Source organism: Fusarium falciforme, chromosome 6, assembly GCF_026873545.1.
Source record: "Fusarium falciforme chromosome 6, complete sequence".
Taxonomy (NCBI): domain Eukaryota; kingdom Fungi; phylum Ascomycota; class Sordariomycetes; order Hypocreales; family Nectriaceae; genus Fusarium; species Fusarium falciforme.
This window is the reverse complement of record NC_070549.1, coordinates 1,444,570-1,462,590: the sequence shown is the minus strand read 5'-3', so window position 1 is coordinate 1,462,590 and position 18,021 is coordinate 1,444,570. Positions and strand designations below refer to the sequence as shown.

General features: G+C 52.4%; 8 protein-coding genes across 8 annotated transcripts; 4 read left to right on the top strand and 4 right to left on the bottom strand.

Annotated features, from left to right (window-relative positions):
- Positions 1–640: 640 nt before the first annotated feature.
- Positions 641–951, top strand: NCS54_00800300 (Hypothetical protein; the record flags this gene model as incomplete). The annotated part of the gene is made up of 2 exons (XM_053153404.1): positions 641–755; positions 812–951. The coding sequence occupies 2 exons, from the start codon at positions 641–643 to the stop codon at positions 949–951; spliced, it is 255 nt and encodes an 84-aa protein (XP_053009379.1).
- A 1,547-nt stretch (positions 952–2,498) lies between these two features.
- Positions 2,499–3,302, top strand: NCS54_00800200 (NAD(P)-bd-dom domain-containing protein; the record flags this gene model as incomplete). Its single annotated transcript, XM_053153403.1, has 2 exons — positions 2,499–2,719; positions 2,843–3,302. The coding sequence occupies 2 exons, from the start codon at positions 2,499–2,501 to the stop codon at positions 3,300–3,302; spliced, it is 681 nt and encodes a 226-aa protein (XP_053009378.1).
- A 520-nt stretch (positions 3,303–3,822) lies between these two features.
- Positions 3,823–4,548, bottom strand: NCS54_00800100 (Hypothetical protein; the record flags this gene model as incomplete). The annotated part of the gene is made up of 1 exon (XM_053153402.1): positions 3,823–4,548. The coding sequence occupies one exon, from the start codon at positions 4,546–4,548 to the stop codon at positions 3,823–3,825; it is 726 nt and encodes a 241-aa protein (XP_053009377.1).
- A 2,328-nt stretch (positions 4,549–6,876) lies between these two features.
- NCS54_00800000 (Hypothetical protein) lies at positions 6,877–7,954 on the bottom strand (the record flags this gene model as incomplete). Its single annotated transcript, XM_053153401.1, has 2 exons — positions 6,877–6,994; positions 7,050–7,954. 2 exons carry the CDS (start codon positions 7,952–7,954, stop codon positions 6,877–6,879), a joined length of 1,023 nt encoding a protein of 340 aa, XP_053009376.1.
- Positions 7,955–9,253: 1,299 nt separating this feature from the next.
- On the top strand, positions 9,254–10,303 carry NCS54_00799900 (Endo-chitosanase; the record flags this gene model as incomplete). The annotated part of the gene is made up of 4 exons (XM_053153400.1): positions 9,254–9,419; positions 9,466–9,803; positions 9,851–10,178; positions 10,230–10,303. 4 exons carry the CDS (start codon positions 9,254–9,256, stop codon positions 10,301–10,303), a joined length of 906 nt encoding a protein of 301 aa, XP_053009375.1.
- A 333-nt stretch (positions 10,304–10,636) lies between these two features.
- On the bottom strand, positions 10,637–12,827 carry NCS54_00799800 (Hypothetical protein; the record flags this gene model as incomplete). The annotated part of the gene is made up of 4 exons (XM_053153399.1): positions 10,637–11,232; positions 11,283–12,342; positions 12,396–12,451; positions 12,551–12,827. The coding sequence occupies 4 exons, from the start codon at positions 12,825–12,827 to the stop codon at positions 10,637–10,639; spliced, it is 1,989 nt and encodes a 662-aa protein (XP_053009374.1).
- A 705-nt stretch (positions 12,828–13,532) lies between these two features.
- NCS54_00799700 (AB hydrolase-1 domain-containing protein) lies at positions 13,533–14,348 on the bottom strand (the record flags this gene model as incomplete). The annotated part of the gene is made up of 1 exon (XM_053153398.1): positions 13,533–14,348. One exon carries the CDS (start codon positions 14,346–14,348, stop codon positions 13,533–13,535), a length of 816 nt encoding a protein of 271 aa, XP_053009373.1.
- Positions 14,349–16,972: 2,624 nt separating this feature from the next.
- Positions 16,973–18,014, top strand: NCS54_00799600 (Hypothetical protein; the record flags this gene model as incomplete). Its single annotated transcript, XM_053153397.1, has 2 exons — positions 16,973–17,583; positions 17,636–18,014. 2 exons carry the CDS (start codon positions 16,973–16,975, stop codon positions 18,012–18,014), a joined length of 990 nt encoding a protein of 329 aa, XP_053009372.1.
- Positions 18,015–18,021: the final 7 nt, after the last annotated feature.

Here is an 18,021-nt window from a genome sequence, read left to right as displayed (position 1 = left end):
GTGCAACGCCCTGGTGAACTTGGTTGGTGTTCTACACGAGTCTCGGCCCGCCCAGGGCGATGTACACACGCACAAGCTGACGTACACTTGGGGTTTGGGCGGTGCGTAAATTAGCGGGAGGATGGGCTTCAAATAAGGTGGCTGTTCAAGTATGGCCCCCAAATGTTTCAAGAGTTGGGGTCGTATTTCTCGTCCACACAGAGATGAGCGCTGGGACGCATCTTTGGGACTTTGGTACTGGCACAAGTGGTCGTGACGCAGGCCAAGCAGGGGTGAGGCGTAATAAAAAATAATAATAGCAAACAACAGAACTAGGGAAAAGAAAAAGCTGATGATGTTTCTTCTATTATTTAGCTGAATTTTTGCATAAAATTACCTATGAGAGAGGAGTTGGATGTTTGTTGCTGTGAGGACTTTGGTAATGGCGCGCGTGACACTCTCCAACAAGGAAGACGTGTTTGATCGCGATGACATAACTCCCCGCGATGCATTGTTTTGTTGGAAGAATCGACGTCATGATGCTGTGGATGACACGAAACTTGGTTGTGCATCTGTTATAAAAGGACTGCCTTGCATCGTTCTCGGACATTTGGATGTAATCAAAACAAAACAAAAAGAAACCAAGCAAGAAACCATCAAAATGAATTCAGCTGGAGACCGATCCGTCATCTCAAATGACATGCAGGAACTTCGCCAGGGCGGCGAGGAAATCTCCCACAAGATCCAAGGACACAAGGCAAACCTGTCCAACCCCAGTAAGAAGACTGCCTCTTTTTGTTGTGTGTTTGCGTCTGACATGGACTATTTATAGACACGAGCCAGGTCAGCAAGGAGAATAGCAAGCGTGAGATTGAGCAGCTAGGCGGGGACGATAATCTGTATGGAAAGGAGGATAATCCTAGGAGTAAGAGTGCGGCTGAGCAGTTGGAGGGGAGTCGAGCAAGTACGTAGGTAGGATGGCAGTGAAATTATGACTATTGTTGATGGGCGATTCACGATGAAATGGACTTTGTGAGATGCTGTGATGGTTTCATCTTGATGAATGAAACCCCTACTTGACGCAGGTACGACCACAGATAGGCTCGCAGCATGATCCACAACAGAGAAGCTATCGTGACCAAACTGTCTCACCTTCCCCACTCTCCCGGTGAGGGTATTCCCGGCTCCGGAGCTCGGGGCCGAAAACGGAGAGATATCGGCGCCGAGGGGGGGGAGAAGCGGGCCCAAGTTTGAAGATGATAGAAGCTTATTCAAAGGTTTGTCATGTTTCAATTTCAATTTTTTTTCTCTTCTGTTTCCATTCGGCTGCATCTAGCCGCTCTAACTAGCTGGGTTGTCGCGTGCGTTTCCTCGATGCAACGGTTTGAGAGGGAGTGGAGTTTTTGTTGAGGGAAGGAACAAATAGATGGGAGATGATCGACTTGGGGGGGTATGGAAACTCGGCAATAACGGATGATCGGCACATGATGGGGGAAGGACTAGGGCTCTAGGGGTAGAGGCATGTTGGGGTTTGGGATATGGATGTTTGCCGTGAATCCGATCAGTTTATCTTGAGGGGGACCTAGAGTTATTTGACAGCGGAAGAGGCGGTGCCGGTCTTTTTAACTATTGAGATTTGTCATGAAGGAATATCTACAATGTTCATGACAGATGTTTCTTGGCAATGGATATGGATCTCTTTTATCCGTATTCAGGTTCCACCTGATCAACATTTGTAGACACGGGCTGGCCAATGGACAAGACAGACGAGGTCACTCCGTCATTTTTTTTTTTGGCATGAGATTTTGAATCGGCATCGGGACATGGAAAGCACCGTTCAGTCGTCTCGTCAACTTTTTATCCCCGTGCCATAGCCGGGCGCCAAGTTTGCCGGATCCCGAGATTTCTGATCCGGGGGGCGCGGGAGGCTCAAGGGAGTAGACAAGGGAAAGTATTGTTATATGAGGGCATGTTTTCCCGTTGCGTTTCTTGATCAGATATTGTGTCTTTATCGATCATACAGCACGTCATCACCAAGAAAACAAGGCTGGGTAGGTTATAACCCATCGACTGACCGCCCCCCGAAAAGACGCCAAGCCTCGTGGAGCAGGGATCAAGTGGCAGCGGGCTCGAACCACTCACCACCACTATAGCCAGCATCAGGGAAGGCAAGGGGAACGGAACTTGCAAACGAGTTGACTTGGAGTGGGCTCCTTTTCTGTTCGGTTCCTGACGTCTCTATTTTTCCGTCTCGTGGAGATCGATCCATTCCCGCCCGTTCCCTTCAAATCCTCCTGCACCGATGACATTCATCCCGTCTCTCAGCCGCTACTTTTCTGTTCCAAGTTTCGGGGCTGTTATTCCCGTCGCAAATCTTTAACCCCCCGTCCCGTGGAAATCTGAGTGGCTTCAATTCAATTTCACCCCCTCGATTAGCCTGGCCTCACCCAAACAACAACAAACTCGAATCGAAAAACTCACGTTCTCGTCATCGCGCGCAGTCGCGCACAACTCCAGCCATGAAGGTCATCGTGACGGGAGCCACCGGCTTGGTGGGCAGGGAGATTGTGCAGCAGTGCCTCGCGGACCCTCGCATCACAAAGGTCGTCATCCTCACCCGGAGGGCCGTGTCCATGGACATTGAGAGCCACCCCAAGGCAGACGTCGTGATGCTTCAGGACTTTTCGCGCTACTCGGATGATCTTTTGAGCCGCCTTGAGGGCTCTTCTGCGTGTCTATGGTGAGAGGACGCCCCTCCCCCAATCGATCCATCTTGGCGAAAGACGCCGCCTTCTTGGCGCTCCCTCACTTGATGCATTCGTCCATTACCAATGTTCATTTCACACTAACACATCAAAAATAGGGCCATTGGAGGTCGTCCAGATCAGCTCAACAACGACAAGGCATCTCTTCACCACGTCAACGTCGAGCTGCCTCTCGCCGCCGCCAAGGCCATGAGCGAGCGCATCGCCGCCAAGCTACCCCCGGGGCAAAAGTTCAGCTTTGTATTCTGCAGCAACAAGAGCGCCGACCGGCACTCTTCAAAGCCGCTGCTCTTCCTTGGAGATCCGCGGAAACCGCGCACTGAGGCGGAAAAGACCCTCTGCGAGGTGGCCGACTCTCACCCGGATGTCTTTAGCACCTGGATCCTGCGGCCGGCTGCCATCGTCACGGGGGACGCCGCTCCGAAGAAGCGGAGGCTCGTTGGAAGCCGGTCCAGCAACGGTGTTGACGTGCCGCAGATAGCCAAGGCCTATGTCAAGGTGGCCTGCGAGGGCTGGAAGGACCGCATCATCGATAATGATGCCCTGCTCAAGATGTAAAAAGAAAGGTTAGCTTCTTCCCTGTACCCATGTAACTTAGTCTACTGCTGTTATCGGATCCGTCCCTGTTTTTGTACAATGAGCGTTGGAGTCTATTGTTGTTTGGGGGGTGTTGCTGTCTATTTTTCTTTTAATGTGGACTCGTTCGAGGATGGATCCTTGTACAGATCCAAGAGAGACGAGTTTCCTTTTGCGGGAAGAGTCAAGGGTTCTTGTATTATCACGGCCGCTTTGATGATTACCCAAGTTTTTTATTACAAAAGCTTCTTTATTGCCTCTCATGCTATAACGCCAGGCTTGAAGATGGCATCCAATGCAAACATACTGACGACTCCTAGTTGTGTCGTAATATGCCCAGGGTATCTCACAATGCCTCATAACAAGTACCAAATACGCCTAGAACCGAAACTTCAAAAGCCGCTCATCAGAAAATACCAACCGCCGAAACTCAGCGATGACCTGTGAATAAGTTGGCCAAAAAGACGCCGAAACCACGCCAACAACTCTCATACTCCGCAACCTAAACTGATGAAACCAACACTTGAGACCACAGCGATGACTGCCCGTATACTCTCACCCCGGGCATCAAGAGTGCCATGTGCGGTGTCAAAGTGCTCGAGGCAGCCGAAGATTCGGTGCTTGAATGTTCGTCGTCTGCGAATTCAGCATCCGAATCCTCGGCCTCCGATAGTGGGGCCGGCGGCCGGGGACCGTCTTGTTCGTCCGGGGCGTTGTCGAGTGCACGGAATAGACTCATGAGCGGCCAACAAAATCGTGAGACGCATCCCACCTCACACGTATCCTCGTCCTCCAGGGTTTGCCCGCTTCTTTGGTGGACGACAATTGGTACCATGACCGGCTGCAAGTAGACAGTCCGTTCCTGGGGCACATCCAACTCCTCATCCGAGCTGTCTGTCCCCGTATTCAGCCCCCGGATCAAGTCGTCGGGTTCCTCGTTCGGGCTGATCCGCTCTTCATCCTCTTCTGGGATGACCGACAAGCGCCCGTCGGAGGAGTCTTGGTCACCATCCGTGGCACTTTGAGGAACGACGAAATTGATGTGGAAGTGATGACTAGGGGCATGGGGGCAGAGAATGTAGTTGTGTTTGCCCGGGTTTTCGACTTGGGTGTGATCGGGGCGCGAGGAGGATGGTTCGCTCAAGAGAGGTGTGGTCTCGGTGACGCGCATCGTGGTGTCAAAGATGGTGCTTGTTTTTGGTTCAGCAAGGAGTCGTCGGGAAAGCATCTTTGGAAAGAGATGTGGCCAGGTTTGGTCAAGAGTGGCAGACGGGAGCAAGGCAAGCTGAGGGCGAGGCTTTATATTAATTCTTTCCAGGTAATTGTGATCATTTATCAAGGTTTTTACTTGTAGGTTTCGGTCTCACTTGAGACTTTTCTTATTTTTGTTGGGATTTGACCGTTGTTATGGAACTTGAGGTTGAGTGTAATGCGAGTCTCTACCTTGTCTTAAGGATAAAGCAAAAGTTTTATACCGAGACCCCGAGTTTCAGTTTAGGCTTTTATTTCCTCCAATACTTTTGAACTTCTTCTGTATTAATGCTGCCCTATATACCAGCTCCTCTAGCTGTATTATATGCTGAGCTTCTTGTCAACGTCAAGTTATGAAAACTCGACCACCATCCTCTATGAGTCCCAGCATCCGTCTTTTGGTGTTTAGGACGAGTACCTTGTTATTACATAATTCAATATTACACCGTTTGGGGTGTACATGAGTTCCTAAATTAGATTAACTTTTAGGAAAATGCACATGCCCCTATGCATGAGAGAAAAGGTACGTTGAGATCTCCCGACTCCGACATGTGGCCATATTCCCAGAGAATCTCGGCGCTTTCTTGTCGCGAGGTGGTTCATTGCCTCGTCGGGAGGGGCGGAGGGCCTATAGGTTGTCGAAGTGGTATAGGATCGCCGGCGAGGCAGATTTAGGCGACAAAGCAAGGCAATGTGAGTGCTGAGTTCAAGGTCTTTAAACGACGGGGTCAGGTCGTGACTTTCATCAAGGTTTAGTACGGAACAGGAATGTCTTGAAGTTTTCCCCAAGGTTGATCTTCAGTCCTTCAAGCCGCTTGTACTCATCCGCCAGTTTGGGTAGGTACACTGGTTGTAATGTGATGGCACTGGTCCCCACTTACACAGACGGAACCGGTTGCTGAAGGCCTGAGGTGGTCCTCCCACCAGGTTTGACTCTGACGGGTCTTGCGTGTTTTTGGAGCAACGATATGGCAAACCTCCAGGGTATCTTCGTCCTTGTTACTCGCGGACGCCCCATTCCTTGTACTAAGAGCCCTTCCCCCGGGTACCTGTCAAGCAACTACCATTATGCAGATGGCGACGCCTCCTAATGCAAGGCTGAGAGTACAGGAGGCAAGATCTATGCCACCCACTGCGCCTTCGGCGATAAAGAAGAGATTGAATAAAAGTTAAAACTTGAACAAGGTTCATGACACAGTTTCCCGTGACTTGAACACAATGGATTCTTAATCCTAGGTACGCCGAGTTGGGTTTGTCATTACCCCCTCAACAGCTTCATTCGGGTCAATCTCCTTTTCCAAAACGTAGGAGCAAGAACATCCTTCCCCTCAAGAGGTTCGAACTGACAATAATGATAGAAAACCCTAAAGACTCGCCCAAAAGCCTATGACCTACGGTGCCGACAAAAGTACCCGACAAATACATCGCAACCTCTACGGAAGACTCTAAGATGGACTGGGCCTACCGAAGAGTGGAACACGAGTACAACGAACTGATTCAGTCTTATAATAAACTGTTGCACTCAAACAGCGTGCTACGCAAATTTGCGTATGGCTCCGTCTTCCTTGCCATGTGCGGCGGAGGGGCCCTCGGTCTCTGCCTATACTGCTGGTTAAGCGCACGACGTAAGCCCGGGAAGAATGGTCAGTCCACGAGGGGGTTCCCGGGTGATGGGCTTGGGGGTGTTGAACTACAGCCCTTGACTTCTCCCGGGAGAGCGGTGGTTAGAGGAGAGGAGGAAAGGGGGCTGCTCCCGAGATATCGCGTCCGAGATTCTACGCCTCGATACTCTGTTAACGATCCGAATACGCAGAGACCAGAGACTCCGCGGTCCATGGTTTGATGATGGGACAAGTGGGACGCAATGGGATGGGATGTCCTCCCAAACACGGCTGTGTCTGAGCACTCGCGACCAAGGGCTCAACCCCCGATCTTGAGGGACGACGGACACACATGGGCTCATGATGTAATGTTGGGGTAATGGGAAGATCAATTTCAGTGGAAGGGGGGAGGCGTACCCGCGTACCTAGATGAGGGAAGTTGAACGGATAAATATTGAATAGAAGTTGGGCTGTAAAAGCGACCCTTCTCTCTCAGATTAGGAGATTTCTATTATTCTTCTATGCATCCTTTCGTGGAACTACCATGTGTCTTTATTCGGGCTCAACGCTCAAGCCGTGCACACAAACACATCACGTAGAAGTCAAGTGACACAATAACTACATGTCTATTCATGCTAACTTGTTACAGGATGGATTCGAACTAAAGGTATCGACAAATAAGAAATATGTTTGGATGGTACACTCTAACCGCTACCTTCGAGTATCTTCTTGGGGTTCGCAAAGCTCAACTCGTTCATCGTCTCGGCCCAAGCCGCCTCCTGAAGAGCCTTGCCAGCTTCCTCGTACATCATGGGGACAAGTCTATCATCAAGTTAGCACATTGCTTAATTAATGATCAGGAAAGGAAGATGCTTACGGCTTCACTCTTCCTTCGCCCACAAACGATCCATGACTCTCCACACCCTTGACCGTGACAGCATCCACATACTGCCTAGCACCAGTAGAAGTCGGCCTTGCAATGATGTGTGAAACGATCTTGAACATGATTCCGGCAAGCTTGGAGCGACCTTCGGCTCCAAACTGGGTTCCTCTGCATGCTCCGGGGTTGGGAAAGTTGATGATGACCTCCTCGGCGGGCACGAGGCGGGCCAGCTTGTCGACAAACATGAGGAGGAAGAGCTTGGACAGTTTGTAAGCCGTGGTGCTCTCAAATTTGGATGCGTCGTCGAGGACGCTGAAGATGGTCTTTTCGGTTTCTTCCCACTTTGCCCAGTATGACATATCTGAACCAACAAGAGCCAGACGTCCGGGGGAAGATGTACCGCGCTTCTCCTTGAGGATTGGGATGAGAAGTAGGGCGAGGAGGGCAGTGGAGAGGTAGTTGATTTGAAAGGTCATCTCATGCTTTGTCTCTTCGGCCCTCTCGAATCGAGGTCGACTCAAGCCAGCGTTCAAGATGGCAATATCGAGCCGAGGCAGTGACTCGCATCTCTTGGCAAAGGCTTGAATAGACTTGTATGAAGACATGTCGACGAGGGACACTTCGATCTTGGCGCGAGGGAACTCATCCTGAAGCTTCTTTGCCGCAGCATCACCCCTGGCCTGGGATCGGATGGCGACGATTAGGTGTGAGAGGTTGAGGGCCAGGAGCTGTCTTGCGCACTCAAAGCCTAGACCAACGTTTGAGCCGGTGATGAGGGCAGTTTGGCCGGTGAGGTCGACGGTTGAGGGGATTTTAGGGACGTTTTGGATGAATTGGCGGGAGAGGAAGGCAAGAGGACTGGCCTCCCAAGCAGCCTGGTCTTTGAGGTTGGCGGACATGATGCAGTAGATGATTTACACGGATGAATGAATTGATGCTGAATTGATTGCCTCTACCTTTCCCTCCCAGCTTCTTTCTTATACCTCAAGTCTACGGTCGACATCCGGCCGAACCCATTACTCTTCAAACCTATTTCTAAGCCTTCACAATCAATGAATTCGTCATTCATTCATCCTACGGACAAGTTGAAGGGAATTACATGGAGGTTTTGATATAGAGTGGAGACTTTGAGGCTCGCTAACTCGAGCGCGCGGAGGCCGAAGCGGACGAAGAGAAGCTACCCTGTAAATGAAGTATCGCCATTGGCCAAACGAGACTTGAGTTTCATTTTGCTCGCATTCTCGAGTCCGAGGGTTTTGTGTATTTATTCATTGATTGTATAAATGTACATATGAACGATTACTAAGGCGTTGATGGCCCAACACTTCAGGGTGCTGACTTTGGCTGCAAAACAAACCAATTTGGTAATTGCAATTTAGAGCTGAATGTCGACTCGATCCTTTTAGTGACACATGCAGAAACACGGCCTTTAACCGCTCAAGGTGCTGACCGGGGTAGAAAAAAGATGGTCAGCGCATATGCATGAACAAGGTCGCGGCCGATCCCAGAACGCAGAGGCCACATTAAGAGGTTCTTTTGCGTTGTGACTGGATTTAAATACGACGGGTCAACATCTCTCGGATCATGTTTATGCTTCCAGCTCCGTTCCCTGGCGGATTAGGCTAGGCTTGCACTACATTCCTGCGGTACCAGGTCATCCCATCTCGTGAAACAAAAGGCTTCTTTCCAGCTGAGGAAGCTCGTTTCATGGTGAGATTTCAGGGCTACCATCCACCACACTTCAGTGGTATCGCCTCGTTCCTACGTTACAAACAAAAACATGAGATTGATATATTCTCGTCCCATCAGATCGCCAAGTCTAGAAGGTAGTAGATCAAAAACAGGCTAAACATTGCGACCGTACAGCAGCTACTCCCCTCTTCCCGCTGACGGGCTTCTAGATCCCGATGGACCCCATCCTTGGCGTAAGCCCAGCTGAGCCATCTCTATTAAAGATTGGACAGACACTGACCGCCCACTGCATAAACGTGATGACTTGAATGGATCGTCGTCTAGGGACAGGGGAGAGTGGATGCGACGTAAGGCTGAGCTGAAACATACATGATGAAATGGGCGGTTTTTAATAAAGCTGCGCCCCGATGATCCGTTCCTCGTGTTAAATAAGACCAGAGGCCCTCGTTTTTGTCGAGAACCTGTTTCTTCAATCATTCAGCTTCATCTGTGGTTGCTTGTAAACAATGCCCTCTCTTCGAAACACGCTGCTGGCGTCCCTCCTCGCCGCGTCCGTCTCTGGACGCGACGTCCCGGCCAATGTCAAGAGCTTCAAGGACAGCATCATCAAGCAGGGCTCTTGCAAGAGCACTCTAGCTACTGGTTTCTACAGCAGCGATGGCGACTCTGGCAGTATGTACCTCTTGTAAGATTCTCACACATACGCTGACCACTCTAGCCTACTCGTACTGCGGCGACCACGTCAAGGACTACAACGTCATCTACCTCCAGGGCAAGAACGGCAAGCTCGTCAACATGGACATTGACTGCGACGGCATCCAAGGCAGCCCCGCCGACGACGGCCGCTGCGGTTCTTCTGGTGATACCCAGTCCGTCACCTCGTTCCAGTGGGTTCTCGAGTCGTACGGCACGTCGCAGAAGGATCTCGACGCCAACATCCACCCGTACATTGTCTTTGGTAACGAAGGTACCAAGTCTGGCTGGAAGACTTTTGACCCTGAGAAGCATGGCATCAAGCCTCTTAGTGTCATGGCTGTCGTGTGCGGCAACAAGATGGTGAGTCTCCCTCTGAGGAAAGCAAGATACCAGCTTACACTCTCTAGTTCTACGGCATTTGGGGTGACGAAAACGGCGACGATGGCGACTACCCCGTGGTCGGAGAGGCGTCCATCTCGCTCGCCACGGCCTGCTTTGGCAAGTCGATGAACGGAAACTTTGGCCACAGCGAGGACGACGTCCTGTACATCGCCTTCCCCGGCAGCGACGCCGTCCCCGGAGCCAAGGGCGCCAAGTGGACGGCCAAGAACTTTGACGAGTTCCAGTCCAGCATCACCACCCTGGGTGACAAGCTGATCAAGCGTATCGGAAGCTCCAGCGGTGGCGGCGGTACTACTCCCCCTCCTACCTGCTCCTGGCCCGGTCACTGCCAAGGTATGTTGTACCCGTAACTGAAAGAGTGAATATGTGTTGACACAATAATAGGCGCTGCTTGCAAGACTCTCGATGACTGCTCCGACGACCTCGTCTGCACCAACGGAAAGTGCTCGCCTCCATGAAGGTCATCTGGAGCAACCAAAACCAAGACTGGATGTAAAGTGCACCACTGAGTCGAGCTGAATAAGCTTGGCACGTCAAGAAAGGGCACGTTACTGACGGTGTTTGTAGTACGGTTGTTCCAGAGAGGCAGCGCATTTCTACACATTGCGCGTATTCTCATGTAGAACAAGATCTTTGTACATATTTCTCATGTCCTTGTATATAGTCTCATGATATGAGAAATCATAAATACACTCGGCGAATTGCACATTTTTTTCGTCGTATCCAACAGGCCCCATGTTTATGCCGCGCCCTTGTTTGTTTATTTTTATTCACAAGATCAAGTTGTAACTCTATGCACCAACCATGAGGATTCTTCCATCCGTCACTGGAGCGATGCATCGTGTCCAATCGACTGTGATGTCAAGAGGATCGCAGACGCTCGCCTTGACGCCTGCCTTGAGAACCCACTTTGCCCAGTACTTGCGCATAATGAGGATCTCAAAGTCGAGTCTGACAGCTGCGGGATCTTCGTGCTCTTCCTCTTCAGGCTCCTCCCCCTTCTCTTTCTCCTTCTCCTCTACCGCTTCTTCATCGCCGTCATTCTCATTATGAGGTCTAACATTGATGCTGAATCGCCTCTTGAGGAACCGACCCCAAGGATCCTTGGCGGCAGGCTTCTCGGTCTTTTCCTCCTCGGGAAGCTTCTTGGCCAGAGAGGTAAGGCTGGGAAAGTCGACGTTGAAGGACGTCTTCACGGGTGACATGGGAGTCTCGCAACGCTCGGCCACGTTGACCCAGTGCTGGGCCAGGTTTTTCCACTTGCCAACGGTAAGCAGGCCCATGAAGTACTGTCGGAGCATGGCTGAGATGAGGATGCCGTTTTCCTCCTCGATGATCTCTTCGCACTCGCCGCCCTCGGACTTGACCAGCAGACTGGTGAATCCATCTATCGCACTGTCAGTATGTTGTAGCTACTCGATGTGAATCGAATCTTACCCTTTCCACGTCCCATGTAGCCTCTAGTGCACAGAACATAAAGTCTCTCCGGATCATACGGCTCCCCACAGATATCCGCCCAGAGCACCCTGTTCCCCCTCGGCCGCGAGGGATCAAACTCGAAGCGAATGTTGGACACCTGGGGGAACCTGCCCTCGAGCGCCGGATACATGGACACGCTGTTCTCGAGCGCGTCAAAGATGGCCTGCCCCGTGACGCGGAGCAGCACGACGGGGTCCTCGAACGGGAAGCACGTCGTGATGTCCTTGATGCGGATCGCTCCGGGAGGGTAGATCTGGTCGCCGCGGATGGTACCCGAGGCCATGATGGTGCAGTCGGCGTTGTGGTGCTGTCTCATGACGTCGCAGACAAAGTTGCCGATATTGGATTCTCTGGTGCGGACGGTGCTGAATCGCGCGTCGAGGGGAGTGGCTGTCCATCCAACTGGCTTGGCCAGAGACTTGTTCAGCTTGGATGTGAGCTCATCAACTAGCTCCAGAGTAGGTTGATCCTCCTCGATGGAGGAGGTGATGTCCCGTCGCCAGATGTCAAAGTCCCATTTCGTAGGGTCGTCAGGCTTTCTCCGAGCCTCGATGTAGCTCAGGTTCTTAAAGTCAGTTCCAGAACGCAGCACATGAGTTCCGTTGATAAAATTGTGAGCATAGTAGTGATCATGACCTCCGAGGATAATGTCAATGAGGCCCTCAGTCTGCTGGGCCAACTTATCATCGTTGGGCTCTCGCTGATGGCTCAGGCAGATGATGATCTCTGCGCCCTGCTCCCTCAGCTGCGGGACAAGCTCCTTGGCAACGGCCGTGGCGGACCGATATTCGAGGTTGGGAGGAAGACTGTTGATAGTCTCAAGCCACTCACGCTCTCCCAGACCGATGAGACCAACCTTGATGCCGTTGGAGGTGGTGAGCATGTGCGTCTTCTTGGCGTTTCCAAGAGGAATCTCCTCGCCCAGGTCCGGGTCGATGACGTTGGCGAGGAGCCAGGGGAAGTTGCACTGGCTCGAGAGGCTCTCAAACTGCTTGACGCCAAAGTCAAAGTCGTGGTTCTATAGAGGGTGGTCAGTTGTCGGGTCGGTCAAGGGTGGTATGACTTACCCACCCCTACACAAGCACAGTCCGTTCCAATCATATTAAGCACCGGAACCATGTGTTGACCTGAGCCTAGATTAGCAAGCCATCCATGCTTGGCGAGGGCATATATAAGTCTTGGCTTCCTCCTCCTAGTATATAGAATTTAGAAGCATTCCAACCCACCCTTTGTAACTGTGCTCTCCAGACTGGGATTGAACACGTCTCCCGAAAAGAGGGTCAGCACCTTGGGCTGGTCCTCATACTGCTCTCCGTTCTGGTACTCGCGGCACACGTTGATGAACCTAGGCAGACCGCCTACGGGCTCGGCGCTGGAAGGGTCGAGGTGATAGACGTCGTTGTAGTGGAGGATCCTCAGCTCAGGCGGCGAGTCGGCCTTGCCGTCATCACCAACTCTGCCAGAGGCAAAGGTGACCTGTGGTTCGGAGGTGACTTCAGCCATGGTTGATCTCTTGTTCACTCTTTCTCAGTCTCGTCTTTCTTCCTCTCAAAGGAAACCCAAAACCTTCTTTCGAGAAGCCTTCAAGAGAATGGGATGATGACAGGAGCAAGCCTCTCACTTGGAGGCGCAGCTTTCTCGTCGACCCAAAACAAAGCGCTAACGGGCCATCATGCAGGCTCAGTCTCCAGTCTTTGCTCCCGTCAGCTCACGTGACGCAACAGGAGGCATGAAAATGTTAATTTGTGTTGCCAGTTGATTTGTCCCCCCCTCCCATTAAGCTACTGCCAGCGCAGCAGTACGACGCTGTCATGGAAATGCCCTCCTCTCTCTCAATCAGCGGGCGAGGACACGGGAGTTGGTGGGGGAGGGGAGGCCCGCAGAGGTGCTGGCTCACGCGGAACATGCAGTGAGGCATCCGAGCCAAGTCGGTGAGGGCGGCCAGTGGGAGCGGAAGAAGCTGTAGATGCCGTTGGAGAATGATGTGCCTTTAGTGTGCATTGGCGTGGCATCTGTACGAAGGGTTTAAAAGTAAATGCTGCTTGACTCGTGTCATTATTAGTCGTCGAATTGACCTGCGGGTTGTCATTGTTAATATCGACCTCCTCATAGGTAAAGAGAGCTGACTCGTATGAATGCCTCAAGTTGAGGAGACAAGAAGAGAACAGGCAGCAGAACAAGAGACGCTCTTGACAAGATGCTTCCATGTCACTTCAGAATCTCTATCCCTTCCGGCAGATCCCTCCCCTCAACCCAGGCCTTGATGGCCTCCGCAAACAGCTCGGGCTTCTGTAGGTTCCATGTATGCACCGCCCCTCTCACCACAGCGCCCAGGGATCCCTCCACGGGCATCTCCCTGCCCATCCGCCTCACCGCCTCGACGTCGTCTACCGTCTCCGCCGCAATCGACAGCGTCCTCATCGGCAGGCTTCGCACGTCCTCCCAGGTCAGCTCCAACAGCCCCATGTCCACAGTCCGGATCACCTCCCACCTCCTGTTGCGCCGCATCTCCGACAGCAGCCCCTCGTGGTGCCGCATGCCCCGACCCGTCGCCACGCGCATGTACAGCCAGACGGGTACGAGCTCTAGCAGGAAGAAGGTCATGTAGTATGTGATGCTCGGGTGTCCGACGACCCACGCCCACTGGCGCTCCATCGGGTGTCCGGCCGTGACAAACGCCGAGAGCACCAGGTCCGGATGCCGCTGGCCGAGCCGGAGGGTGACAAAGGCGCCCATCGAGAGGCCGACGACGTGGGCCCGGCCGCCCTTTGCGTGCCGGCGGATCAGCGCGGCGACACGGTCGGCCGAGCTACCGATGTCGGCGGGTAGTATGTCCCGCGACCGGGAGTGACCGCTGAGGTCGGGTGCGATGATGTGGTAGTTGCCCAGGTGAGTGATCACGAAAGACCACTCGATGTGCGAGTTGAGGAGGCCGTGGAGGAGGACGATGGTGGCGGGCCTGTCGTCGTTGAAATCCATAAAGTAGAGTTCAGGCTCTGTCTCGGCGGTTTCGTGTGATGCCATTCTGCTCGGATTTTGCAACCGTTGATGATTGTAGAGTCTACAATCTTCATAGATGTGCTCATTTGTTGCTATATAGCCTGAAAGCTGCCATGACACCACCTCGAATCTGCCTATCTATTCAGCTGAGAGGCATCCCGGCACACCACCCATCTCGGTTCTCAACATGATCCCACTTCAACATGTTTATCTAACGGCACTTGCGATGAGATCTCGAGATTGCCGATGCAGAACAATTAATGTCTAATCCTTTGAACCGAAGCCGCGGGACGTCATGTTTCGTCGCTGTCTGCTAACGGTTTGACGATGGCTTCACAGTGCTTCACGTGTTTAGCCAGGTAGCATCGAAGCAACCTCAGCCCTTGGCAACAGTTATAAGCCAAGTTTTAAGTCGTAGGGCTGGACCGAAGCGCCTGCAACGGCGAGACTGGAAACTAGTTACGGCCTTGACACAAGTTTCGTTCCGAGCTGCTCGCTAAAGAGTTTCTCAGCAAAACTTGATGGTCGTTTTGCTTCGAAAAATTCTCATCAGTGTTCCGTCTAGGCCATTGACACAGCAGCCGTCGTGGTCGTTACCGGAAGGTCGTCGTTCCTGTTGCAAGACTGTTTCACCGTCTTACGCTACGTCTGCCATGGCGACTTTTTTTCGCCTCGACTGGCGCCTCACATGAACATGCTAATCACTCATCGCTCGTCTCAAGATTGAAAGAGAAGAAGAAAGAATTCAACAGCGTCAAAACTGACTCGACCCGTCTTTCTCATCTTGGGCGCTAGACGGACGTTCGGCACGACATGGATCGCCACTGGCCGTGTTTCAAGATGCGGGCGACATGGGAATCGCGAACCGCGCGCGCTGGGATTTTTCAAGAATCCTGTGACCGACGATAGATACCAATGCTCAAGAAAAACATCCAACAATTCAAGAAAATGAAGCCATCGCCAACTCGCAGTGGACTGATTGCCAACAGGGACGCTCAAGATTGTGCACCAATTAGACACAAAACTCCCAGGGCTGGTGGTCAGGCGGAATCCGGCCGGCCGTTAGTGGGCGAGGCGCCATGTGGAACAGGGGTTGAGCCCTGGAAGATACCCCTGGCCCAGGGCGACGGGTGCCCCTAGCGCTCCCTGACAGCCCAAGCGACCCCTGTGGCTGCCTGGACTGGATGGAGGCCGAACTGGTGGCCTCCCTCCCGTCTATGCATTGCATTGTGATGATGCTGTGCAGAATCAGCGTCCAGATTGTACTCTTTGCTTTTGATACTGGGGATCTTTACTCAAATACTTGATCAACACTTGAATCTGTATACTCTGAGAGGTACAAACTCAGCTCAGCCTACCCCAACTCCTCCACTCAACCAGCTCGCCCAGCTCCCTCCCATGGCCAACCTGAAACACCACCATCCACCACAACCACCAAACTGAACCCCGGAGAGCCATCACGCTTGCCCAAGTGGAGGGCGATACCCACTAGCCCGGTAGACTAACCGTCGCCACCAACCGATCTGACACAGCCACTAGGTTGCCTTCAGGTTGTTGTGTGTGAGTTGCAGCCCATGATGCGACAGCAAGCGATACGCCTCAGGAAGAGAGGCCGAGACACAGAGATTTGTTTGAGTGCCGACATCGAGTTGAATTCTTCTGTCTTGTGCTGTATCGCAAGGTCAAGAGGCCATCATGATGTCAGTATGGGTTCCCTTTAAGCGCCCACAGCGATCTTCAACTCATCTCAGCCAACCACATAACATCAACTGCTCAACTCGACGCTCTCAAAGATCACATGCAGGTCCAGGCCCCAAAAAACTAGGCACTCCAAGAAACCTTTCCGTCTTTCCCGAACTCAAGAAACCCCTGCATCAACATCGACCCGTCCCTGTCACACCGTCAGTCGATCCAACCATGGTAACCTTCTCTTCCGGTTTGGCTTGAGAATTCGACCCCTGGCTACTGCTGTGACAAGCCCCCCGGGCCCCATTGCCCTTTTCATCCCCAGACGCCGCTCCCCTCTGCCTCTTTACCAGCCCAGAAAGAGAAGTGTGCAATCTCGTATATGGTCTTGGTCTCCGACTTACATTTATCATAGTCCGTCCGTCTTGGTCTGGTACGATTTCCACCGTTTGGCGAGCGGCGTATTGCATGGGCTGGTCCCTCTTTTTTCTTCTTCTCTCGCTTCTTCCGCTGCCCCCCTTGTCCTTAACTTTTACTCTTTCTTGCCACGATCTGCCCTCAGTGTTGATCTTCAATCTTTAATTCTCTTCTTCCCCTCCTTCGGGTCTTTTTTTACCACCTTAATCCTCGTTGGTCGTGGACCTGCTTGGCGACCTTTTTTATCCGAACACATTCGCTATATCCGAGATACCCAATACCCACCTCAAAAGTCTGGTACAACTACTCAAAGCCCATCATCCTTTAAGAGATAGCTTCAATTCTCGCCGCCGGACGGAATTAAATTGTCAGATTAATTGGAACTGGATTTGGATTTGCTGAAAAAAAAAAGAGAGCGCTCATCGACGTTACGACACTTATCACGAAACTCACTCACCAACGATTTGACTCACAACTACCACGTATTGAAGGAGACGAAACCGGATTGATTGGAGAATTCTTAGCAAAAGAAAGAGTAGGAAACTATGGCTGCGGCCCTGTCACTTCGCCTCACGGCAACCGCTTTCCTCGCCCTCTCCGCCTCGGCATCATCTCTCGTTGGCGACATCGTTCTACGCACTGCCGACGATGTTCTCAACCGCCCCTACATCTCCCTCCTCACAAGCACTCTCTCTGGCCGCGATGAAAACTCGACCCTCGATCAGCTCCCCGCGCCGAACGTGGCCCTTGCCAAGGATGGATCCCTCAACCTCACTGCCTGGAACGCCGACACAAACAAGGCATGCCGTGAAGTCCTCGGCGGCCTGCACCAGAGCACAAATCCCTCCGGCGCGTGCGTGTGCTACAACCTGCCCTCACTGGATATGAAGACGGGAGTTTTCGAGGCCGACCTACGACTGTTCAAGGTTTCCGAGGCGAGGGGTGGTTTTGCTTCAGTTGCCCCCGAGGATGTTCAGGTTGGAGTCACGTTTGATGGCGCAACCGTCATGCCTATTGACCCGAGGGACATGAACGGCACGGGAATGGTTGGACAGGTTGCGAGCATGACAAAGAGAGAAGCTGGTCCAGAGCTTATGCAAACTTACATGTTTGTTGGAAGAATTGACCCAGACAAGATGAGGGACAACATGACTATGTAAGACTCAACCTCCACCTCACTTTACACATACGGATACTAACATATTCAGGGCCGACCTCGAGTACATCATCATGCCAACCCTCACTCTCACCGCAAAGAACAGCACCGGCGGCACCATCCGCACAAACGTCTCCATCAACGAGGCCGCCTTCCTCACAGGCGTCTTCTCCCAGGACGTCGTCATGTCCGACTTTGCGCGGGCCCAGGCCGCCGTGGACGAGCAGATCGCCGGCCTCAAGAACGGCACCGTCGCCTTTGTCCTCCCCGGCGTTCAGCTCATGGTCTTCCCCATCGGCCTCATCATCACGAGCATCTGGCTCGTCATCTTTGTCGCCGCCGTCGGCTTCGGCACGTACGAGCGTTTCAACTATGCAGAGATGTACAAGCGGAGACAGGCCGTCTCCGTGCCGAGGGGGCCGACAATATAATGCGCCA